Consider the following 25,257-nt stretch of genomic DNA (forward strand, 5'->3'; position numbering starts at 1 on the left):
AAAAAAGGAAATACCAAATATATTCTTTCAATTTGTTTCGATTATTGGTAATAACTTTAAGGGAAGTTAAATATTGTACCAATGGTGCTATAAAATGCAGTTGTTACTGAACCACCGAAGAAAATGAAAGAAACTTACCTTCCTAAATGTTTAGTTTGATCCCTTGCCTCATTAATCAGATTAGGCTCCTAATAATTTTTGACAGTATCTAAAAATCACCTCTACCTCTTAAAAGGCAGAAATTTGACACTAATAAGGACATGCAAAATATCCTTTGATATTTTGAGCAGTAATTCATGAAGAACAACGTTCTGCTAAGTTTTAGTCAAAAAGAAAATACATTTATTAACTTGTTTTTGAGACATGTAAGTTAAGCCCTCATGAATTTATTGTTACCTTCCTTAGGAAGACTATAATGGTAAAAGATGTCTTGCCTAAGCACCCTAAGTTTGAAAACTTTGGCCTACGCAGCACTTCTCAGTGGGAGCCCTTTGGGATAGGTTACACATTGTTGTATACCATATACAAACTAATACACTGGTAGTAGTACTCTGAATTGCTATGATAAACCAAAATGCCTTTACATATTTTTCTAGATGACTGTGTAGGAGTTTCGGATTGCACTCTCCTGCCTTTGTGAGCCAATAACTAGAATAAAATTTGCACTTAAGCTTTTTTGCAATTTTAGAATTTGTTCTATAAGCTTTAGTCCAAAAGGAAGGTTCTTTATAGAATGGTTATTTTGATATTATGATATTACTTATGTTTTACTTACTTTCCAGCCTTATGCAAAAAAAGCTCGTCACGAGTTCCCCTGGGAAGAAGAGTACAGGTCAGCACTACACACAATAGCAGGGGCCTTGGAAGCAACTGAGTCATTACTCCAAAAGGGTCCTGCTCCAGCCTGGCTTTTAATGGAAATGGAGGTGCTACAAAAAAGGATGGATAAGCTAAAACGTTATATACTGTAGGGTGAAACCCGAATGGACTGGACCATATTATCACTAGGCGGAACTGGGTTTGACGCTTTGTCAACTGAAAATACTTACGTGTACGTTTTCTAACAAACAGATATAAAACAAATTTTGTAAAGTTCAATCTAGTGAAAATAATCTTTATTTGACATTTAGAGAACAGGATTGTGGGGGATAGTCTCATTAAGAACTTTGGTACAATGTAATACATGTGGAACAGTCGAGAACTGCCCAGATCCACCAAGGACCATTCACTCAGATAGTATAACTGTAAACAAATAAATAAGCTGCCTAAGGAAACCTCAGCATTTAAAATCATTTATATAATTTATAGCTAATTTTTTTTTAAGTTGAATTTCATAATAGAGCTTACTCTTATGTTAAAGAAATGTCACAAAATTATTAAGCTAACCAGCTTGAATTCTTCTATTATTTTCTTTACTTCCAGAATTGTCCTGGAAAAAGCAGTAAATTCAACCTCTGCTCAGCTACTTGCTCTTCATAGAAACTGGCCTCAGTCAAACGCACAAAGGCTCTTCCCTCCTAGAAACCAGTACAGTAAGCCTCACCACCCAGGGCTTTTAGCCAGCACTCAGTCAGTCTCAGTTGGCACAGACTGGATAAAGAGCTCCTGGGATGGGAAAAGCAGGCCACTTTGGGGTTTTCTTGTCCCCAAAGCCTGCTTTTGAGGTATTTTTTTTTTTAAAAAAAGGGAATCCCTTTTCCTAAAGTTTAACTCACATTCATTGTCACCAGTTATTATCTTCCCAGTTCAGCTCCCCTTCTTCCCAGCCTTCAGCCTCTCCCTGCAACAAAATAAAGCACACCAAGAACCCACTGAAACACATCATATGCAAATCTGAAAAAGCAGGAATTTAAAATGTATCTTTTGGTACCAGAAACACTGCCTTGTGCTAATTACAAAACCACAGCATTGGAAAATAATAGCTTTTTAAAAAGCATAAAATCCAGTAAAAATCAGTGTGGATGACACCATATATCCTTGTTTTAATCTTTTTCCCAAATAAAAAGGTTATAATAGATCATTAAACAAACAGCCTAAGCATTGCTACATTATTCTGGGGAAGGAAAGAAAGATACCAATGAGAGAAACTGATTTTGTGCTTGACTTGATTGGGAAAATAATAGCATGTTGCTTGTTATAAATGGGATACTGCAACTAGGACCTATGAGGGAAATCCTAAAGCTAGTAGCACCATTTACTTCAGAAAAAGTACTCACCTCAGCAACTTCTGCTGCTGCAAATTTTGAGGAAAACTGCATCACTGGGGAGACATCATCCTTGTTAGGGACCATTTCTGTCCTCAATTCAGGTAATATAAGAAAAGCAGCAGAAGGCTTAATTTCGGGGATCATATCAGCAAACCAATCCATCTCAGGATCTTTTACTGGCTTCTTTTTTACTTGAATGGTAAATTCCTCTCCTAAACCAAGTTCTGATGGAACCTTAAGGGGCCTTTCTTGTGATGATGACACTTTTGGTGGCTTGATTTGGTCTGGGTCGTCCCCACTTTGTAGAAGACTAGTCTTTTGGGGTAGGCTTGATTTCCAAGTCGTAGACTCTTCAGTGAGTGGAAGCAAAGCAGGAATGGGCTTCTGCTTCCCTGAGGTAACAGGTTTTGTAGCAGTAATTCCACCTTCTGGGTTTACTTTAGTATCTAAGCTGCCGGGCTCACAGTCATCCCAAGACGACTCCCCCACATCCAAAGTAGTGCACTGGGACTTGACAGCATCACATGGTTCTCTAGGCCAAACCTGTATGTTGACAGTCTGATTTTCAGGCTCCTCAGGCTCGCTCCAGTCAGGCCACTCCTCAGACTTTTTAGAACTTGATGGGAAGTTTTCACTGTCCTCTGAAGAATTTTTTACATCTGAGAGTCCATTTATGGGAAATTTAATAGGCTGAGAAAACGGATTGCCTGTGGGGATAAGAATTATTCTCATAAAATACTGGTTAAGGGCAAGAACTACATTTAGGGGAAGGATAGCATTAAGGAAGTGTAGTAGTATAGATCTAATTACTACGAAATATCCATGCACACTAAACTAACAAGAGATCCCAGCAGAACATTACTCAACATCAATGATGTCATGTTATCCAAATACTTATTATATAATATTTATTAGCTCCATGGAAGCATGTAAGTAATTAGAGCATCTAGTCCTTATTAAATATCCACACATATAGCATGTTAGCATAATTATCTATACATAAACAAAGAAATGCTCTATGCCAGGCAGTGTTATCCTTAGGATGTTAATTACATATGCCTGAAAAAGTGTTCTATGCTCAAATAAGTTTGCCTAACCCAACTTATCCTCACTTTAAGCAGATTTCCCTTAGTGTAGTAGTTAAGGCACTGAGAAACTCTGTGCAATGTGTTAATGACTTTGCTCTCATTTCCCCAAACTTATTTAGCCACAGAATTTTTTTTTTTTTTTTTTTTTTACCACACGCCTATTAACATCTTTCAAAACTATCATTCTTGGTACAATTTAGAAGATGCTGCACTAGGGCATCAAAAGTCTCAAAGTGTCAGTGCAAAAAAGAATTCAAGTAATGTCAACCTGCTCTTCTCACCACTTAAGAGGTAGGTATATATACAATAGTCTGGAGAAACAAGATGAGGCCAAAGCTGACTACATAATTACAAACAAATCAGTCTCAAAACTCCCCAAATGCTCTTAATTCTCAGAACTTAAGCTTATTAGTCTCAGGAAAACATTCATCCAAGCAATGGAAAAGCTATATAAATGTAATATTTCTACCTGTCTGTAAAAGAGTATTGTAGTAATCTTGATGTATGTGCTTCTTGTTGATGGGCATGTTGCCAGAAAAGAAACATTTAGGGAATATGCTAGAGAAGGGGTTCTCCAAGATTGGCGAGATCTGACTGTGCTGGCTGCAGACGACACGCACAGGAGAATCTGAAGGTAAATAAAAACTCCAAAACATGAAAGGGACAGTAAATTGCTTCTTGATCTATCAATCACATGGTTGGTGAGCATAAGTGAAATGGGTATATTTTCACACAGATAAAAGATAAAAGGCAGGAGAGAACATCTTCAAACATTTGAAGACATACACCCATTATGGAATAGACTGCCTGTCCTAGAGGTGTTTAACAACAGGCTGTGTCTATTCCGTGTCGTGGTGATGGCTAGAAAGGATCCAAATATTTATTATATAGATACAACCTTTGGGGCACCTAGTTCAAAAGTTACAGCCCTTCAAAACATGTTGGTGGGTGATTTAAAATCAACTGATTCTACTTTTCTTTAAAGAATAAATGTTGAAGAGGATGAGGACAAGAATATAAATGTACTTAATACCACAAAATTATACATTTAAAAGTATTTAAAATAATAAATTTATGCTATGGACATTTTACCCTCAACTGGGGGAAAAAAAAAAAAAGGTTCAAGAAATGTCTTTTAACAGTTTACTAGAAAGTTTATACTCAAAAATTGGCCATTGGCCAAAAAAAAAAAAAGTCTGAGGATGTGGGGGATGGCTTGGGGTAAACTCTTACAATTAGGTCTCCAGCACCACATCTCCCCTCCTCACCCCAGCCTTCTAACGCCTGGCCTCTACAAGCCCTCCACTCTCTTCTTTGTGCCACTAACTTCCCTGAAGTCCCACCCAATGTCCTCTTCTCTGAACCACGTTCTCCACCTCTCTTTCAGGCAGACTTATTTCCTATTTCCCTTTCTTGGCTGAAAATGAGACCACAGCCTGTGTACATCACCCTTTTCAAGCTCTCTGCAGCCGCAACACTGGTTTCATTAGCACCAAGGAAGAGGTAAACTCTTCAAAACTTCAGGAAGCCAGTGTTGCTTTAAAAATTCTTTTATCAAAATTAGAGAAAAGCCTATCTGATAACTCTTTTCTAGTAAGTGTCTCCATGTTATCAACTATCAATGAGAACTGAATTAGAAATCCAGAATTACATAACAAGGTCACTGTGTTATTGAAAGCTATACAAAGAAGTAATGACATTGTTGATACAAAATTCTTCTAAACTGCTACCTCCCAGGTAACATCCACTGGGAACATACCAGAAATAAGGATTTCCTTAAGTATCAGTCAACAGCTTTTTACCCCATAGGCCAACAAGAGTCACAAGAACTTAAACATCTAGTGTTAATAAGAATGGATGCAACCTTTTTGTAATCTAACAATATCTACTAAATTTAAAATATATCCTTTGGCCCAGCAAGTATACTTCTGACCATGTCTCCAGATGTTCAAGTCTCTTAAAGAAAATAAAGTAGTATTTAAATATAAACTATGTATATATCATCCCATAATACTTTAAATCATTTCTGCATTACTTATAATACCTTTAGTTTGTGTTTCTTTTCTGAGTATTTTTGATCCACAGTTGGTTGAATCTGCAGATGCAGAACCTGCAAATATGGAGGACCAACTGGAAAGATACATGTATAAAGATATTTATTGCAGCACTGTTTGTAGTGATTAAAAATCCAGAAATAGATGCAGTATCCATGAATAAAGAAATCACTAAAGAGGAAGTTAGACTTCTATGTATTAACCTAGACAGGTCCCTGATATGCTACTGAAAGAAAACAAATTATAGATTTGTGCATGGCATTTTCTTACTATTTAAACAAAAATCCTACACCATCATGCATCACTTAACAATGGGGATATGTTCTGAAAAATGGATCTCAGGTGATTTTGTCCTTGTACGAACATCATAGATGGTATAGCCTACTACACACCTAGGCTATAAACTGATACAGCATGTTACTGTACTGAATACTGTAGGTAATTATTAACACAGTGGTAATTATTTGTGTCTCTAAACATAGAAAAGGTAAAGTAAAAATGATACATGGTATGCCTGTATAGGGTTTACAGGACTAGAAGTTGCTCTGAGTCACCAGTGAATGAATATGAAGGCCTAGGACATTACTGTACACTACTATACACTTTATAAACACTAAGGCTACACTAAAAGTTCATGAAAAAAATTTCTTTAATAATCCCTTAGTTTACTATAACTTTTTTACTTTATAAACTGTTAAATGTTTTTAACTGACTCTTATAACACTATGCTTAAAACATTGTACAATTGTACCAAAATATTTTCTTTATATCCTTATTCTGTGAGCTTTTTCGGTTTTTAAAATTATTTACTTATTTTTACTTTGGAACTTTTTTGTAAAAGCTAAGACACAGTCACACACATTAGCCCAGGCTGACACAGGGTCAAGATCATCAATACCACTGTCTTTGCCCTCCACAGCTTATTCCGCTGGAAGGTCTGCAGGGAGCTGTCCTGTCCTCTGGTAACAATGCTTTCTGGGATACCTCCTGAAGGACCTCCTTGAGGCTGTTTCACTAACTTTTATTTTTGTAAGTAGAAGGAGTACACGAATGATTAAAAGTATAGTAAACATACAAACCAGTTACATAGTCGTTTATCATTACCAAGCAGTATGTACTGTACACAACTGTATGCACCATACTTTTATGTGACTGGCAGCACACTAGGTTTGTTTACACCAGCATTGCCACAAACGCATGACTAATGCATTCCACTACAACTACATCATCAACTGCCAATAGCAATTTTTCAGCTCCATTATAATGTCACGGGACCACCATGGTATAGATGGTCTGTCATTTATGAGGTCCTCTGTTGACCAAAGCATCTTGACATGGTACATGACTACACATGCAATGCATGTGTAAACATACATTGGTGTCTTTCTGCAAGCTTAAAAGTATGAAAGGATTCCCACTGAAAATCAGTTACACTCCCCTAGAAGTTTAGAAAGGGAAATGAACTTACACTTCTTTGTATCATTTGAATATGACCCTCCTACATTAGTTACATAATATTAAAAATCTAAAAAAAACACATACACAAAAAGCTAGACCTTTTAATAATTCTTACCTTCTAGAGAAAGGTCAATATTTTTAGTAAAACTTGGGGCAGTACGTTTGAAGATCTTGGTTCGTTCTCCTCCCACAACCACCTCTGGTCCAAGTAGAGAGACCAGCACTGCTAGGCTATGAAGAGTAATTGCCACAATGGAATCACTAGTATCACGTAGGCCCAGCAAAACCTAGGAGCAAATAAGGTAATAAGAGTTGACAACCACAATGCCTATCTCTTTCTTCCCCTGTAAATGAGCAATTGGGCTGCAAACAGATTATGCTTATTCAGATAAACTACATTACTTACCTTAGATATGTGTTCCAGGTCAGTGGCTCTCAAACTACCTGTGGTAAAAGACCAGTATCTTCCCCTCCCAATCCATCACGGACTTAATATATTTTTTAAAAATACAATCGAAACAAAATTAAAAAACCAAATGTTGGAAACATAAATTTACTGTCACATTGCTTCAAAAGATTTTAAATGTTACATCTTCATCTCTGTACTCACATCACAGAACTGTAATAAACAGTTCCTGTACTGGTAGTGTTTTGCAGAGCGACTCAGAACTCATCTAGGGCACTAACAGTTATGTTCCCTTCCATGCTCCTCTTTTCAGCTCTTTTTAAGGGAAAGACCTTAAAATTTTCTTTGTAAATGATGCATGTAACACCTGTCCCCCAAAGTGAGCCCATCATGATCTCTTGTCCAGTAATATAAACTATAATTTTTATTTCCAGTTTATGTTGGTTTGCTGAAAATGAGGACAGTATGCCAGGCAGAGAGACACATGCCTGTGGCCCTACTCAGAAGGCAGGTGGATCACTTGAGCCCAGGAGTTATGCACTGTGATGTGCTATGCTGATTGGGTGTCTGCACTAAGTTCAGCATCAATATGGTGACCTCCCAGGAGCTGGGGACCACCAGGTTGCCTAAAGAGGGGTGAACCAGCCCAGGGCAGAAATGGAGCAGGTCAAAGCTCCTGTGCTGATCGGTAGTGGGATCATGCCTATGAAGAGCCACTGCACTCTAGCTTGGGCAACACAGAATTTTTTTTGATGAGGACAGAAAACTTGGAAGTTATGGGACAACCATGTTTGGCCATGTGCACACCAAAACAAGGAAAGCTGATCTTCAGAGAGTCAAAAGTCAAACAGATGCAGAGAGAAAAAAATGAATGAAAAAACAGCTGTAAGCCCCAGCTGCACTTGATTTCCATCTAAGGTAGTCTAACTTCTTTCATTAATTTTTTTTCACTTTGGCTGTTTTAAAGTGAGTTTCAGTTACTTGCGAACAAAAGCACCTTAGAAGACAGTCACATGCAGATACCAGGCAAGTACTGCTCTGCATATAAGGAAGGAGATGACCTTCAAAGCATCTGCACCAGCCAGACACAAGGCCATAGTAACTGGCCTGCCTAGTGGAAGCAGCAGGGTGTGATAGGTATCAGGGATCTTGAGTTTTGGTCTTAGCTCTGCTAATAATTCTCAATGTGACTCAACCGATTGATCTTTTTATTTGTCTGGCCTGGTTTCCTCATTTATATAGTAAGATCAAAGGTTTCAAAGAGGACTCAAAAGATAATTATTAGGACCAGTGCTAACAGATCAGGCACCTTCTGTACAAGTGAACTAAAGCATGTTTCTTTTGCATATGATTAGAGTTCTACCCACTGAATATGATCATAAAACAGCAATCCACCCAAGCCAAAAATCTGTCATCCTCAACACCTCTTCCATCTAGTGAGAAAGTGAGTACTACCCCTTCTGTGTCCCTCTCCTATAACCACTGTCACACTTTCCCCAGCCTTTGTCATCTCTTAAACTATTCTAACAGCTTCGTAGCTTATCTCTCTTTCTGTGGCCTCTCTTCCACACTGCTACCAAAGTGAACTTTCTAGCACACACAAACTGGCCCCCTCTTCTTTCGGGGAAATAGTTTCCTAAGTAATGAGAGTTTTCATTGTCTTCCACATGCTCAACATTTACTCTTTCTTTGACCTCAGTTCAATTCTGGAACCCATAATGACACCTCCATTTCAGAGTTAGAGTGCTTCATTCCTCTTCCAAATTTCCAGACACAACTATACACAGGGTAACAGTTACTGCTGGATATGTAAATACGAAGTGCTATGTTGCAGTCAGTACAACATAGTGACCTTAAAGTCAGCCCCCAGTGAATCACACTTCCAGTATCCATGCCCTTGAGTAAACCCATCCCACAGTGAACCTGGTCTGACTTTTGCAACTCTGAGAGAACGAGGCAAAAACCTACACTTTAAGAAGGCTTCGTCTCCTGCCCTACTCCCCACCACCTTTTTTTTAAGCCCTGACCAGCCATTTAAGAAGTCCACCTACCTTGCTAGAGAAATCATGTGGAAATGTCACATGGGGGGACAGAAGCCCCTACGCTTCCTTAGAGTTCATGGAGACAAAGGCCCAGCTTCTTAGCCACCCCTTCCAAGGTACCAAGGAGCCATTTTGGATGTGTGTCAGATCTTGTCAGGCCCCAGATGACTGAAGCCTCAGCTGACATGTGGGACAGAACCTCCAACTGACTCCAGTCAATCAAAAAAATCGTGAGAGTTAATGATTGTTGTTTTAAGGCACTAAGTTTTGGGGTAGTTTATGAACAGATGACTGAAACATGTCCCACTTACTAGCTCCTTGAAAGCAGGAGAAGTGTTACTCTCACAGGAAAACAAATTATTTGAAAGATACCAGGTGATTAGAGTCTTTTAAAACAAATTTTTTTAAACCTCAAACTAGGTTGAACAGTATCCCTCCAAAAGTATGTCCATGCAGAATATGACCTTTAGATGAGGTCATACTGGGTTAAGGTAGGCGATAAATTCAATGGCTGGTGTCTTTCTAAGAAGGCCACGTGACAACAAAGGCAGAGACTGGAATAACACAGCCAAAAGCCAAGAAATACCAAGGACTGCTGGGAGCTACGTGAAGCTTGTAAGGAGGAGTCCCTTTCATATCCTACAGCTTTCAGAAGAAGCAGGTCCTGGTGACAACCTGGTTTTAGAATTCTGGCCTCCAGAACCAAGAGAGAATAAATTTCTATTGCTCTAGGCTACGCAGTTTGTGATAATTTGTTATGTCACTTAAGAAACTAATACAAACTTGAAACCCTTTGGTAGGCAAATCATAATAAGGTTCCCTAGTGGCTGATAACAACAGGCTGAAAGCCACTGATACTAATCATCTCATGTTCCTCTCTGTTCTCATTTTTTTATAATAATTATGGATTACATTTTATGCTCACAAAGTGCTCCATATATTATTATTATTTATTCCGCCCCCACCAAAACTAGCACACAATTATAGTTTCTCCCAGGTTAAGACCAAATATGACAGTTAAATGGATTTCAGCCCTTTGTATTCCACAGGCTTTTACACTGAACTGCTGCCTCAAGGCTTTCTAAGCTATTATCTGAATACCTCCAAACCTCCTCCTTCCTTTCAGCACTCTCTCCTCAGGTTGTGTCTACCCCACCACAAACTTGGCCTCTGACCTGTGGCAAGATGACTTTCTTCAGCTGCTCCTGAGTGAAGTGCTCCACATAGGCCTCGATGTGAGACAGCAGCACCATCCGCACATGCTCTTCGTGAACTTCGAACAACTGGAGAAGCACGGGGATCACCCGTGACTGGAACAGGGCTGGTGAGAGCAAGCAAGGAGTTTCTCCCTGCGCGTGACCTACCCGAAAAATCAAAGGTTACAGATGAAAAAACAAATTTTCATTTCAGTGAAAAGAGCCCAAAACTACACATATTCTAAGTACTCTTCTAAAATCGAATGCTCCAAGCCAAAGGAAAGTTATTATCTTGACCCAAAATTACTTAAGGCTTCATTATGTTAAGTATACTCTATCTTGAAGAGTTTTTGAAATACTAGAGATCACACTTAGTGTACAACAAAGCTTGTATTTTAATAGCATTCTGAGTCAGTAACTTTTTATAAATTTATGTGTAATCGGTGAGGATTTTCATACACTAGATTTGTGACATATTGATACTGTTGTTACCGTTTTACTTGCAAATCCAGGTGTTAAATGCTACAGTGGGACTTGATGCTGGACAGTCCTCTTTCCAGTATTTACAGTAGTGGTTATCAGGCAGGTATGCATAAGAATTATTTGAGAACTTTTAAAAAATATGTATACCTATGTCCTGGCTCTGTTCTAGAACCAGTGGATCAGGCAAACAGACAAATTTTTAAAAAGCAGCACAGGTGATTCAGAGGCACACCCCTGTTTAAGACTTACTGAGGAATAGGATAAAAAAGCTATAAAGAAAAACTCATGGCAAAAGGGAATGATATCAAAATAGAGACATAAGGAAATTCTAAACTGTAACAATGCTTTGTTGGACGAGATCCCTTTTAGAAAAGAAATTCTGAAGGCAGGATTCTGTGTAACTTAAAATTCTAGTGTTACATTGATACTATATTCTCTAATCTGTTGTGTTACCATCTATAGTCCTATAAAATTGTAAAATTCTAAAGCAATAACCTTATTTCACATTCAGAAAAAAACCTAAAGCCCCAAGAAGTAAAATGATCTCAGTGCTTTTCACTGAAAACAGAAAATAAATGGGTTGCTCTTGGTAAGTTAGGGGGCACAGGCCTAAATGATTCATGGTAAATGTGAAAGTTCTTTGAAGATGCATGCCTTACTTTAAAACTTCATATGTATATTTCAGATTGTAGTCAGATGTAATAACTTACTATAGTAAACTGGACTCTCTAGGAAGATGCTTCATATTTATCCTGTGGACTCTGGTACCCAGGTTTGAATTACAGTTATCACATCAGGGGCCAACCATTGTTCTCCATTTTTAGAACCAACATTAACTACACCGCACAGTAATCTCATCCTGCTCAAATATGGACTAATAATCACCAAACTCCTTAATTAGCAATAATACTTTGAAAAAGAATTCACCTTTTTTGGGGCCAAGCAGATGAGGAAGAAAACTCTTAACAGCCACTGGCTCTGCAAACACCAACTGATTAAGCAGAAGAGGCACCAACCTTGAAGCTATCAATTCCTCTGACAAGCAGCTGACTCTGTCCAGCAGAAATCTGAGGACAAAAAAGGAAAGCCCAGGAAACTGGTCATGACACTGTATCAGCTTATTTTTACAGTTTAGCCCCCACACAGCCTCTCTCTCACTTCTATCAAGGTAATACATTTTGAAATGGAGACAGGGAAGATGAACAGATTGGTCCCCAAGTACTTAAGAAAAATGCATGGCCAGGTGCAGTGGCTCACGCCTGTAATCCCAGCACTCTGGACAGCTGAGGCAGGTGGATCACTTAAGGTCAGGAGTTTGAGACCAGCCTGGCCAACATGGCAAAACTCTCTCTCTACTGAAAGTACAAAAATTAGCCGGGTATGGTGGTGGACACCTGTAATCCCAGCTACTCAGGACTGAGGCATGGGACACTGAGGTTCAATCACTTGAACCTGGGAGGCGGAGGGTGCAGTAAGCTGAGATCATGCCATTGCATTCTAGCCTGTGACAAAGTGAGATTTCCTCTAAAAAAAAAAAAAAAAAAAAAAAATGTAGAAAGTGTGAGAAAAAGCCAGCTAGTCAGCACACCTCCAATCCACACCAGGAAATGAATCCAACAAATTATCCCCTTACTAATAGCAAAAGTGCCCTCCTTTTTACCCTAATAAGACACGCTTTCTAGATAATATAAGATGCTTTCTCAAATTTAAACGATATAGAAAGTTTCCATACTAACAAAATACAGGCTTTTGTCACTAACCTCATAAATTAAAACAACATATATAAAAGCACTTTGTTAAGAAATACAGATATTAGGTATTAATGGTAATATTACTCCATTATACAATCACCCTTAGCAGATATCCTTGCCTCCTACTCTGTTAGGAAACAAGTGACATGCATTATCACCTTCAAACCCTTACACTGCTATCAGCAAAATAGGTTTACATCGATACTCATTCCCACCTCCCTCTAGTTATCAAGGATCCAAGGGCCTCCTCTTACTTAAGGCTACCCCTACCCTACCACTGCCCCAGCATTCCTTTCTTCCAGGACACTGCACCAACACTTCCCCCAACTTGACTGCAGCTTCAACTGCTCCCTCCTATTTACAAATAATGTCAGCACTCCTCACTTCCACATGCAAGGGCTACCTCCTACCTATCCTTGTTTGGAAATTTATCCTCCAGCAGGACTCAACTTCTTGCCAGTTCCTGCACAAGTCATACTAGGTCTTTTCTTTGTGCATTTGTTCATGTTGTCCCTCCGCCTAGAATACCTTTTCTTTAACGACCTCCTCCTGCCCTCTGTTTTCAGGACTCCTTCCAAAAGCTCCACTACTGTACCCACCCCCCCATCCCTCGTTTAAGGATTATCAGTCTGGGTACCTGTTTTCTTCACCAGAAATACCTATCGCAGGGCCTAGGAGAAAGCCTGACACACAGGAAATGTTCAGTAAATGTGAAATGTCTGACTCATCTCTAGAATACCTAAAGTGATTACATGGACTTAATCCAAGTTACTGAATTTAAGTTCTTAACTTCTGTACTTACTTAAAGAATTCCGTTTTTTCCTCTTCACTCTTCAATGTTAAACTTTTCAAAAAATTCACAACTTCCAGAAAATCATTTCTAAATGCCAAAAAGAGAAGGAATTCAGCAGAACAGATTAGAGAGGGCATGTTAAATGTTGAGGCCATAACCACAGACTACATCAATATAATTTTCAACAAAGAAACATTCTCCTTTGCCATTTAAAAGATTCTATTACAACTAAGTAGCTTATGAGACAAATACATGGAACAAGCCTCTACAGAGTAATCTAGTATTTTAATATCAAAGAGATCTGTGAAGAGGATACAAGCTTAAACACACACACGCTAACATACTTTATGGTTTAAAAAGCCAGAAAAAATCCTCCAAATTGTTGGCTGTAATAGGATGTTGTTAAATGAAATATCCTGGGAGAAATGACATTACCGTTACAAAATACTAGTGACTCAAGTCTCCTTTGATGAAATTAAAACTATTAAAGAGGTTGTGGAAAGTGGAATTTCCATACAGGAATCGTCTCATTTCTCCTGCTGTAAGTTACTTGCTCATTCTTTCAGCCAGGCAGGGATGAGTGTGAGTGGAGTGGTCGGCTTCCTACAGGGCTGCCAGAGAATTCCAAAGGCTGTGCACTGCTCAGCTCACACCCTACCATATATGAGACTGTGGACCCCAGATGCTATGGCATACAAGCTGGACAAGCCTATTCAGAGGCCCAATAAGCAGAGATACCACCTAGGTCTCCACATCTTATGTTTATACTTATCTTCCACTTCCCCTTGGTTCAGCAGCAAAGACGTCTTAACTGAAATCTAATCAATCAAACTGGTTCAGCCTTCTGTAACAGATGCTGATCTTGGCTTCTTCTGTTGTCTCTTTGCTGGGTTTTCTCCTCACATTAACAGTGGGATTTTGGCAGGTGGGGTCTGTGTGTTTTTAGCTTTCTTCTCCCCTCTCAATTTACAATACAATTCTTAATAAATAACTCATTTTACACACAGTGATGAGAGAATCTAGTTACCATAAAGGATTGTTCTTGGTAGAGACTTTCATCAAGGGAAATAAAATATTTCTAAGAATCATCCAAAAGGGCATAGAAATACCTTGGAAAGACTCTCATAATAGTAAATATATAAAATTTTTACTTGTCCATTAAAAACACAAATTTTTGGCTGGGTGCGGTGGCCAAAGGCTGTGCCAAAGCGGGTGTATCACCTGAGGTCAGGAGTTCAAGATCAGCCTGACCAACATGGAGAAAACTCATCTCTACTAAAAATACAAAAAATTAGCCAGGCATGGTGTCACATGCCTGTAATTCCAGCTACTGCGGAAGCTGAGGCAGGAGAATTGCTTGAACCTGGGAGGCGGAGGTTGTAGTGAGCTGAGATTACACCATTGCACTCCAGCCTGGGCAACAAGAGCAAAACTCTATCTCAAAAAAAAAAAAAATTTAAAAAAAATTCTTCAAAAAAGACAAGTTTTGGATAGTTTCTTTGAAATATAAATGACAATATAATCCCAGTAACTACAAATGCTACTTATTTAATAATATTACCCTTCCCCGACCTGCCCCTAGTTCTATACTACAGGTAATTTTCCCCACTTGGGAATATTAGCCTTCCCTTTGCTCTGGCTTTTCCCAGGCTCTAAATGCAAACACATAAGGGTAGTTTTAAAACTAACATAAGATTGGCTTTGCTAATAAAAGTCATGAATATGGAACTAACCTGTGCAGAAGTTCTGCAGTCATGGAAATAAAAAAATGAAGGACACATAATTAAAACTAACCTTAAAGAGGGGTTCAAAAACATCTCTGAATCAAATAAAGTATTAAGTTATATTCTGCCCTTCCCTCTGAACTGACTTCTTTGCTCTTCCATCACATATTACTAGACAAAGAAAATGAACTAATTTCCCATCCCCATGAGAAAAAATGATTAATAAACTCCTATCAATAATATAATGGCAGCAGAAAGGCTAAGTTTAATAACTTTTTCCATTAACTTACAACTGTAAACCAATGTGTCTAACAGCTTCTTCACTATTGAAAGCCTTAATAATCTTGCTACAATTTCTACATCCAAGGCTTGAAGACAATCGAGGATTGCCAAAACTTCCTATCTGTAATAGAAAACTGACAACCCAATTTCTTCCCCTATTTTCTCCTGTGGACATGATTCAATCTCTCCTAATAATTAACAACAGAAATTGCATCATTTGGTCCTCCAAAATCTCTCCACTGGCACTTATCCAAGATATGAGAGCAAGCAGCAGTGGGAAACAGCCAGCGTCACCACACCAGATGCCCTCACCTGAAGAAGTCATGGGATAGTAAGGTGCAGAGCGCTGGCCGACATTTTGGAATGGGATTCAGCAAAGTTGAGTGCAAGGTCTGTTGAAAGCTGGAGAGAACATCCGCTGAAACTGAAATCCAGAGCTACAGTTAGTTTCCAATGCCTTCTCCCTCTTTTCAGGACCTCTATAGCTGGAGACTGCCGAGAGCAAAAACCAACCTGTAAAAGCCCAAACAAACAAAGCCCTGGCTGTTGCTAAATAGCTTCCTGCTTGCCTTAGGCCAAACTCCTTGGCAGGTGTAAAAAGTTGTGCCACCACCATCAAACCCCACCGCAGGTGCCATTCCCTTTTATACCCTCATTTCCTGATTATCCGTTTAACCCAGCTCAGGCCCAAAGAAGAAGGGTTAACAGTGGTAGATTGGAGGGCCTTTCTCAACAGGGGTTTCTCATCCACAGAACACAGTTATATGAATGATTAAATTCACAATTCTTCCAAGGATAGTAAATAATTGCTACTATCCTAGATACACAGAATAATTAGTTCATTATACACAATGGATGCCTTAGGGCCTTAGGGTTTAATTCTCAAATATTTAGGATGGGACAATTTAGAGCTGACAGCCGAATGGTACTTATAACATCAGAACACCGCATAAGCCTGGCAGAACAAACTGCATTAGAACTGGCACAAAGCTTGAGCCATGTGAGATGTAGGCCAGTAAGGGGCCTACTGTGACACATGCCTCATGTTCCAAACTTAATGAGTGGAAAATTAAAGTCCCAAAGCTGGCACAGTAGAGTGAAGCCGGCTGCCAAGCATGCAGTTAGAGAACACCAAAGAGAGGAGAAAACAATGTCTTTAGTAGCCTGAGCTTTTAGAGGCAGTGAAAGAAAAAAGTGAAGAGTAAATTACAGTAATAAGAAAATAAATCAAATGAGCTTTCAAAGAACAGAGAGAAAGAAATGTTAAGTCCAATTTAACAAAAAATTTTGAATTTTACCCCATTCAAATTATTAAATCATTAATAATAGTTATGTACTTATTGGCTGGGTCAATAAGGAACGGAGTCTACAGTTAGACCATTTAAGTACTATTACCAATAAATAATCACACATGATACTGACAGCCATAGTTCAAAGTGCTTCCTACTTAAAATTCTTTTCACCATGCAAACTAATGAAAACCAAAGCTTCTTTCCTTAATGCTCTTAATATCTGCCCTAAAAAGTTACTTGGTAAGCAACACATTCCTTACTATGATCAAAGACTGTAGTCCTTAGAATTCCACACAGAATAGGCCGTCGATGACTTTCCTACTTATTCTATAGATGCAGTAGTATAACTCCAACTCACCCTGTTCATTTAAGATTGTGAGCAAACTTTCCACCAATATTCCAAATGAAAAGGCATCCCGGGCATGTCCATGACACTCTGGGAGAGTTGTGAATTCTGGAGACTAAAATTAGTAAAGACGATTAAAACTAGAGGATCTGCCTTATAAGCTATTTCTAGTTTTCTCTGAAGCACCTTCTCCCATGTTTGTATTATATTCAAAAAACTTCAGAATACCACACATGAATTTATAGATTCTTAACACTATTACTGAATAGAATTTGTCAAACATTTAAAAACATTAAAATGGGCAAACATTTTTAAAAAGGTCAGAGCATGGCACATGTCAGTGGCTTTTGAAAAGCCACTGCATTTTCACTGCAACCCATGGTAAAAAATGTGTCTTAGATCATGAACCAGTAAACACACACATGCATAAATGCATACATAATGGAAACATAAGTTTCATAAAACAATGCTTAGCCTTACTATCTAAGATGCCCAATGACATTTTCTTTTATTCTATTTTTTTAAAAATGTTAGTCAGGACCCCCTAAATTGACTTAAAACCCACAAATCACCAATTTTAAAAACACTAGTATATTATACATAATACTGATTTGGATATATCTGATTTATTTCAAATCTTAGGTCTTAATATATTTAAGTTTATAGTAGGGTTCATATTTCCTGTAAAGCACACTAAATATATCTTTGGGGATTAATGTTTATTTACAGTGGCTGTAAGAACACATTCATAGAGGGAGCATCTGCTTTTGAATTTATTGGTAAACTGAATCTTTCTTTGCCAGCACTCTAATGTTAATAATCATTCTTCTGTGCATCTTGAAATCCTAACTAATGGGCAACTAGAGATAGATGAATGATTTGGGTGACACACTAGAAAGGACAAGGGTTGCTGCTTCCACAATTATTTTGGATTCCTGCAAAGTACAACTACTGACATGGTATGGCTATGTCCCCACCCAAGTCTCATCCTGAATTATAACTCCCACAATTCCCACATGTCCTGGGAAGAACCGGTGGGAGGTGATTGAACTATGGGGGCAGGTCTTTCCTGCCCTATTCTCTTGACAGTGACTGAGCCTCACAAGATCTGATGGTTTTAAAAAGGGGAGTTTCCCTGCACAAGCTCACTTCTCCTGTCTGCTGCTATGTGAGAATGCCTTTTGCCTTCTGCCATGATTGTGAAACTGTAAGTCTAATAAACCTCTTTCTTTTGTAAATTGCCCAGTCTTGGGTGTGTCTTTATCAGCAGCATGAAAACAGACTAATACAATTAAATTGGTACCAGTAGAGTGGGGCATTGCTGAAAAGATAACTGAAAATGTGGAAGCAACTTTGGAACTGGGTAAAGGCAGAGGCTGGAACAGTTTGGAGGGTTCAGAAGAAGAGAGGAAAATGTGGGAAAGTTTGGAACTTCCTAGAGACTTGAATGGCTTTGACAAAAATGCTGCTAGTGACATGGACAATAAGGTCCAAGCTGAGGTGCTCTCAGATGGAGATGAGGAACTTGTAAAGTGGAGCAAAGGTGACTCTTGTTATGTTTTAGCAGAGACTGGTGGCATTTTGCTCCTGCCCTGGAGAGGTGTGGAACTTTGAACTTGAGAGAAATGATTTAGGTTATCTGGTGGAAGAAACTTCTAAGCAGCAAAGCATTCAAGAAGCGACCTGGGTGCTATTAAAAGCATTCCATTTTCAAAGGAAAACAGCATAAAAGTTTGGAAAGTTTGCAGCCTGACAATCTAATAGAAAAGAAAATCTCAGCTGCTCCAGCTGTGGCTGAAAGGGGCCAATGTAGAGCTCAAGATGTGGCTTCAGTGGGTAGAAGCCCCAACCCTTGGCAGCTTCCATGTGGTACTGAGCCTGCAAGTGCACAGAAGTCAAGAATTGGGGTTTGGGAACCTCCACTTAAATTTCAGAAGATGTATGGAAATGCCTGGATGCCCAGGAAGAAGTCTGTTGCAGGGGCAGGGTCCCCATGGACAGCCTCTGCTAGGGCAGTGTGAAAGGGAATGTGAGGCTGGAGCCCTGACATAGAGTTCCTACTGGGGCACTGCCTAGTGGATCTGTGAGAAGAGGGCCATCATCTCCAGATCCCAGAATGGTAGATCCACTGACAGCTTGCACAGTGTGCCTGAAAAAGCTGCAGACACTTCAACACCAGCCTGTGAAAGCAGCCAGGAGGGAGACTGTGACCTGCAGAGCCACAGGGGCAGGGCTGCCCAAGACCATGGGAACCCACCTCTTGCATCAGCATGATCAGGATTCAAGACATGGAATCAAAGGAGATCATTTTGGAGCGTTAAGAGTTGACTGTCCCACAGGATTTCAGACTTGCATGGGGCCTGTAGTCCTTTTTTTTGGCCAATTTCTCCCATTTGGAATGGCTGTATTTACCCAATGCCTGTACCGCCATTGTTATCTAGGAAGCACCTAACTTGCTTTTTATTTTACAAACTCATAGGTGGAAGGGACTTGCCTTGTCTCAGATGAGACATTGGACTGTGGACTTTTGAGTTAATGCTGAAATGAGTGAAAACTTTGGGGGACTGTTGGGAAGACATGATTGGTTTTGAAATGTGAGTACATAAGATTTGGGAGGGGCCAGGGATGGAGATGATATGGTTTGGCTGTGACTCTCATCTTGAATTGTAACTCCCACAATTCTCACGTGTTGTCGAGACGAACCTGGTGGGAGGTGACTGAATTATGGAGGTTGGTCTCTCCTGCTCTGTTCTGGTAATAGTGAATGAGTCTCACGAGATCTGATGGTTTTAAAAAAGGGAGTCTCTCTGCACAAGCTCTCTTCTCTTGTCTATCACCATGTGAGATGCGCCTTTCACCTTCTACCATGATTGTGAGGCCTCCTCAGCCACATGGAACTGTAAGTCCAATAAACCTCTTTCTTTTGTAAATTGCCCAGTCTTGGATATGTCTTTATCAGCAGCATGAAAACAGACTAACACAACTACTTATCGTGAAATGGGTATAACACTGTTCACACTGAGGTATCTCTACCTCTAAACAACATCATAGGTGTTTATGGGACAAAAAAAATTTAAGCTGGCTCCCTGGCTGTGGTGATAAGATTAATCTTAGAAGGTTTTAAGGCCAGAGGAATTATGAGGCATCTATAACTCAGTAAAGGAAGGAATAAGCAGAGGAAAGTTTTTAAAAATTTCATATTCAGTGACACAAAGGCACCGTCATTACATGTGAAGTATATCATCTTACCATCTCTTCAGGAGGGATAGATGCTGGGTCTCTTACTGACTGAATACTCCTCAGAAACTAGACAGAGAAATAAAGAAAATGACTCATAAATATGTTGGGTGAACTAATCTCTTACATCAGATTACATAAGCTATGAGCAATGCAAACAGCAGCAATTAAACTTTCAAATCAATGCCACACATTAGATACACAAATTTAAAATGCTCCTAATTTTAAAAGTGCCAATACAGTACCTGGCACAGCACAAGGCACAGTAATAAATGGTAGTTCCTTTTCCTCTCCCCTTCATTTGGTGTGACAGACACACTCTGCTGTTCAGAGGCATCTGTGCATCTGATTTTCTTATATGGAAATTAGAACACTTCTTTCTCTTCCTGCTTAACAATAAGAAGGCTTTTCTAGCACAGAACAAATCTGTCATTAATCTCACTAAATCAAATGAATCCTAAGTCTTGCTACCACACAAGATTAGAAAGTTGAGAAAAAACCAACATCCACAGAATAAGCATGTTAATTTGCTAGTTTCAAAGATTATTTTTGAAGATCTTACATGTCCTGAACATCATTTAGGGCACTAGGAATACAAGATGAATGCAATAAAGTTTCTGCTCCCAACCAGGTGCTCACAACCTAGAATGTAAACTAAGAATCTCAACAAACATGCTGAGTGCCCTGGAAGCACCGGGGTGACTAATTTTGTTGGGTAGGGGAATGCCTACGGGAAGGAGTCACAGAAAGGAGACTGAAGACACATCTTAGATGAGTTTACATTTTCCAGAAGCCAAGGGGAAGAAAGGCATTCCAGCAACAGAATGGCCTGAAGAGTGTGAAGGAAGAGGGCATATGTGGGAACACAGCTGAGCTACATAGAACAGGATGTAGCCAGACTGTAGCTCAAGAACTCTTGAGTGAGGCCAGGAGCAGTGCCTCACATCTATAATCCCAGCACTTTGGGAGGCTCAAGTGGGCAGATCACTTGAGGTCAGGAATTTGAGACCAGCCTGGGCCACATGGCAAAACCCCATCTCTACCAAAAATACAAAAACTTAACCAGGTGTGGTGGTGTGTGCCTGTGGTCCCAGCTACTTGGAAGGCTGAGGTGGGAGGATTGCTTGAGCCTGGGAGGCAGAGGTTGCAGTGAGCCAAGATCACACCACTGCACTCCAGCCTGGGTAACAGAGGGAAATCCCATTCCCCCCAACCCCCAAAAAGCCTAAATGGTAAATGAGGCTGAAGGAAGGCTGGAGGTAGGCTGGAGAAAGATTGTGAAAGGCCTTATATGCTATGGCAAAGAATCTGGAATAAATAGCACAGAAAGGATTACATGCCATTATACAAAGTAGACGAAAGGCAAATTCAGGGAAGAAAGTGATCAATATGGGCAGAATACACAGAGAGACGTCTTTTGGTAGAGCAGCATTTGAACTGAGCAAGAACCCATAAGGTGCACGTTAGACAAGGCCCAGGTTAAGTGTGGAGGCAGCACAAAAGAGAATAGGGGAAATTAGGCTGAACCAGTAAGTCAACAGTGCAGCACCATTTCCATAGGGATATTAAGATGGAACTTTCTAAAAACATTTTTTCTTTAAGAAAGAGTGAGTGCAGCGGCAACATAGAAAATGGTGAAAAGAACACAACATTTTGTGTGTTCAGAACAAAAGAGAAAACAGAAAGGTTCATCAACCTGGGAGGGAAACATGCAGAACTCTCAGACAAAAGCGTAAGGAGTACCAAATCAGCAACACAGCCCACTAGGACTGATGCACAGGTCCTAAATCCAGCTACTAAGATACCATGTATGAATTTGGGCAACTCGGACAATTGTTCAGTGAACATTTTCCGAATACCTGGCACATGCCGGGCACCATTCTAGGTACAGGTATAAAGATAAGAGACTCACACCCTTAATAAGCCCAAACATTAGAATACAAGACAGTTCCATAGAGATAATTTCACTATCGAGTGGTATGATCAAAGTAAGTACAGGGTACTATGGGGCAAAGAGGAGGGGCATTTAACTAAAATATCTGAACAAAACATTTTACCTCTCTCAGTCTCAGGTTCCCCATCTATAAAATAAGGAGAACGGATACACGGCCCCTGCTGCCTCTGGGGAACAGAATGCTGCAAGTCTATAAACGAGGGCGTTGACAAAAAAGTCAAGTCTCCAAATCTAAGACTAGGCTAACACTGATGGAAAGTGCCTAGGCAAGAACCACACACCACGACACCATTAAAAACCGAGTAAGGAGTAGGGGCTGCCCGTGGCTTACCTCTGGCGTGGCCTGAGGAACTTTACAAACAGTTTCCATTCCTCCTAACTTCCAGTGCCCATCTTCACTCACAAACACAGATGATAAACAGACATTATTGTGTGTTAGGTGCCCCTGGAAAAAAAAAAAAGAACAAAAGGAAGAGTGCCACTGAAAGATCTGAAACAGAAATTTAGTTTTAAAAATGTTTTTCTCCATCTCCCACAATCTTTATTTTAAAAAACTAAATACTAATCACCAAAAAAATTATGACAAGCCTTCCCACGTGTGGCATAATAAATGGTACTATGACTTTAAGAAACAACAAATTGAATGAAGTTAGATAAAAGGAAAAATGGAATGGAAGGGAGGGCTTCTGTTATCTCCCCCGCCTGGTGTGGCAGGTTAATAAACACATTAAAGCCAGCGCACACAGTCATCTCCCATTTCTATGAGAGTCAAGAGATACACATGTTCTTTAACATAAATTTACAAGTCTTTATGGCCTGTATTATTTGCTTCCAATGCCTTTAAAGATAAAATATATCTTTGCTCACATAGGTTATTTTATTAATTTTCTTCTCTAGATTCTTTCTCACCTACATTCTATCACGAACCCAGATCCACTTCACCTGTAATCTTGTCAGTAGGCATTTAAAAAAATTCTGCCTGAAGAAGAGGAAAATGGAATGATAAGGACCACCAGAAATATCCCACAGACCACAAAAGAGCCAATTTTAAAACTATAAAAATAGTACAGTCAAATAAGTAAGAGGAAGGGAGAAAATAAGAATAGGATTCAGGTATTTAAGTTTTTTCCCCAAACCAAAAATCATTTCAGTAGACAAAAGAGTATGTTAAGTTAAAGTTATGTATGTATGTATATATGTATGTACGTAATGTATGTATGTATTTATTACAGGTTCTCTGTTGCCCAGGCTGGAGTGCAGTGGCGTGATCACAGCTGACTGCAGCCTCAACCTCCTGGACTTCCTGTCTCTTCCTAAGAAATGGTCATTTCTTTCTTCAAAATCTAAAACAGGACATAACTCTTGAAAAGAAATAGGAACTTTAGTCTACGGCAGCACTGATATTAAACCTTTTCTTTGTTTTAATAACTCATGCCACCTGTAGCTATTTTTAGGCAAAGAATTATCCAAAACTAGAGGCATACTGTAGTAAACTAAAATTCTATAAATAACCGTCCAGGGACACAGCACTAGTTGTCCGTTCAATAAAACCCCCATCTATAGCACCTCTTATGCCTTCCAACATGCTGTTTTTTCTCAGGAAGTTTTCTAATAATAACACTAACTTACAATTTCCATACACAACATAATTTATAAGTATTACCACACATATCATCCCTCCTGCCCCTGTCTACATCAAACCTGTGAGGCAGACTATGCAGGTTACTTACTCTGTCATGAAGGAAGATAAGAGCCAGTAATATGTCATAGATCCCAGCACAGACCTCAGCAGAAGACAATGTTTCCAAAGCCACTTCCAAGGGCTGTACTCGCTCAGTGACGAGATGAATGCCATCTGCTTCCACAGTACAAGATAAAAATCTTAGCAAGCAAGGGTGACGAAGTGTCTTCAGATGCTTTAAAAATACAAACAGAAGAGTTGATGAAATTAATGACCCCGAACCAGATTATACTTTCATATACATATGGTAGAAATCAGAAAATGTAGTCCTCCCTACCCACTAAATTTCACATGAGGCAAAGAACTGTGACTTGTTCTGACATCATTCAATTTACTAACGTTTAAATGACTACAGAAATTTCCAGTTTCATTATGGTAGTGTAAGCCCCATAAGAGCCCAGATCTCTCAACAATTACTGCTATAAACTGAATAAAGTGCCAGAAACAACTGAAATCTGAAAAGTAAGCAAATGCAAACAGATTATGAAGGGGAGTCAAACCTGAAGAAGCAACACCCATGGGGGTGAGTTTCCTGGTTTGAGGAAAACTTCTCACAGCTATGCAGCTATTAACCCCAGATGCAATGCAGTTAACAAAGGTGTTAAAAGTCCAATAAAGACTTAACCATCTTTCTGGATAAAGGAATGATAGAAAAGAACCCAGGAAGGCGAGTATGAGGAAGATATCCCAGAGAGGAGAAAGTGGAGAGATGCCCTGATTTTTCACATACCCACAAATTCTCAGACTAACCCCCTGAAGCAAGCATGCACAGGATAGACCCAAACCAGCACTGCAAAGTTTTAAGAAATTTCACAAAAAACAGGAGAGTAGTTAAAAAACATGAGGCCTGAACCTAAACTAACTGCCCACTAAATAAAAAAAATCAACATTTTCCAAAGGATTATAACAGAGCAAAGAGTTATGTGACATCACATTCAAAATGACCAGGATACGACCCCAAACTACTCAACATACAAAGAACCATAAAAACATAATACATTCTCAATGGAAAAGACAACCAATAAACACCACACCAAGGGGACTCAGATATTAGAATTACCAGAAAGATTTAAAAGCAGCTATTAGAATCACCCTCCTAGAGATAAAGAAAAGTTATAAAATATTAAATAGAAATATAGAAGTTTATAGAAGAAAAATAAAAGATTGGAAACAAATGTATAGACTCATTAACAGAATGAATAC

The 25,257-nt window shown here is 39.2% G+C and overlaps 2 protein-coding genes across 16 annotated transcripts in view; one reads left to right on the top strand and one right to left on the bottom strand.

The window, feature by feature from the left end:
• The window catches only part of FIRRM (FIGNL1 interacting regulator of recombination and mitosis), a 158,587-nt gene extending 138,535 nt beyond the window's left edge, over positions 1–20,052 (top strand). For 4 of the 7 annotated variants that reach the window (XR_010340471.1, XR_010340468.1, XR_010340474.1 and 1 more), the window contains 2 exons: positions 783–8,657; positions 10,382–20,052. Coding sequence is in view for 1 of the 7 variants with exons in the window: in XM_064370770.1 (XP_064226840.1) it covers positions 783–971 (189 nt within the window). In the remaining 6 variants the exon portion in view is untranslated. Of the gene's footprint in view, positions 1–782 lie in introns of all 7 variants that reach the window. The other 3 variants (XR_010340469.1, XR_010340470.1, XM_064370770.1) reach the window with 3 other exon arrangements.
• The window catches only part of SCYL3 (SCY1 like pseudokinase 3), a 51,791-nt gene that overhangs the window by 6,065 nt on the left and 20,469 nt on the right, over positions 1–25,257 (bottom strand). For 4 of the 9 annotated variants that reach the window (XM_064370771.1, XM_012444533.3, XM_012444532.3 and 1 more), the window contains exons 3-14: positions 24,044–24,229; positions 22,645–22,758; positions 20,372–20,428; positions 17,135–17,237; positions 15,797–15,908; positions 13,488–13,565; positions 11,862–12,001; positions 10,431–10,615; positions 6,923–7,094; positions 3,765–3,923; positions 2,217–2,914; positions 1,099–1,780 (exon numbers count right to left, since the gene is read on the bottom strand). In XM_064370771.1, coding sequence (XP_064226841.1) covers positions 1,724–1,780; positions 2,217–2,914; positions 3,765–3,923; positions 6,923–7,094; positions 10,431–10,615; positions 11,862–12,001; positions 13,488–13,565; positions 15,797–15,908; positions 17,135–17,237; positions 20,372–20,428; positions 22,645–22,758; positions 24,044–24,229 — 2,061 coding nt within the window. In that variant the 3' untranslated portion in view covers positions 1,099–1,723. Of the gene's footprint in view, positions 1–775; positions 815–1,098; positions 1,781–2,216; positions 2,915–3,764; positions 3,924–6,922; positions 7,095–10,430; positions 10,616–11,861; positions 12,002–13,487; positions 13,566–15,796; positions 15,909–17,134; positions 17,238–20,371; positions 20,429–22,644; positions 22,759–23,222; positions 23,293–24,043; positions 24,230–25,257 lie in introns of those variants that run through there. The other 5 variants (XM_021668109.2, XM_021668108.2, XM_012444536.3 and 2 more) reach the window with 4 other exon arrangements.

This window comes from Aotus nancymaae, unplaced genomic scaffold, assembly GCF_030222135.1.
Source record: "Aotus nancymaae isolate 86718 unplaced genomic scaffold, 86718_ANA_hifiasm-v0.15.2.pri h1tg000108l, whole genome shotgun sequence".
In the NCBI taxonomy this organism is placed as follows: domain Eukaryota; kingdom Metazoa; phylum Chordata; class Mammalia; order Primates; family Aotidae; genus Aotus; species Aotus nancymaae.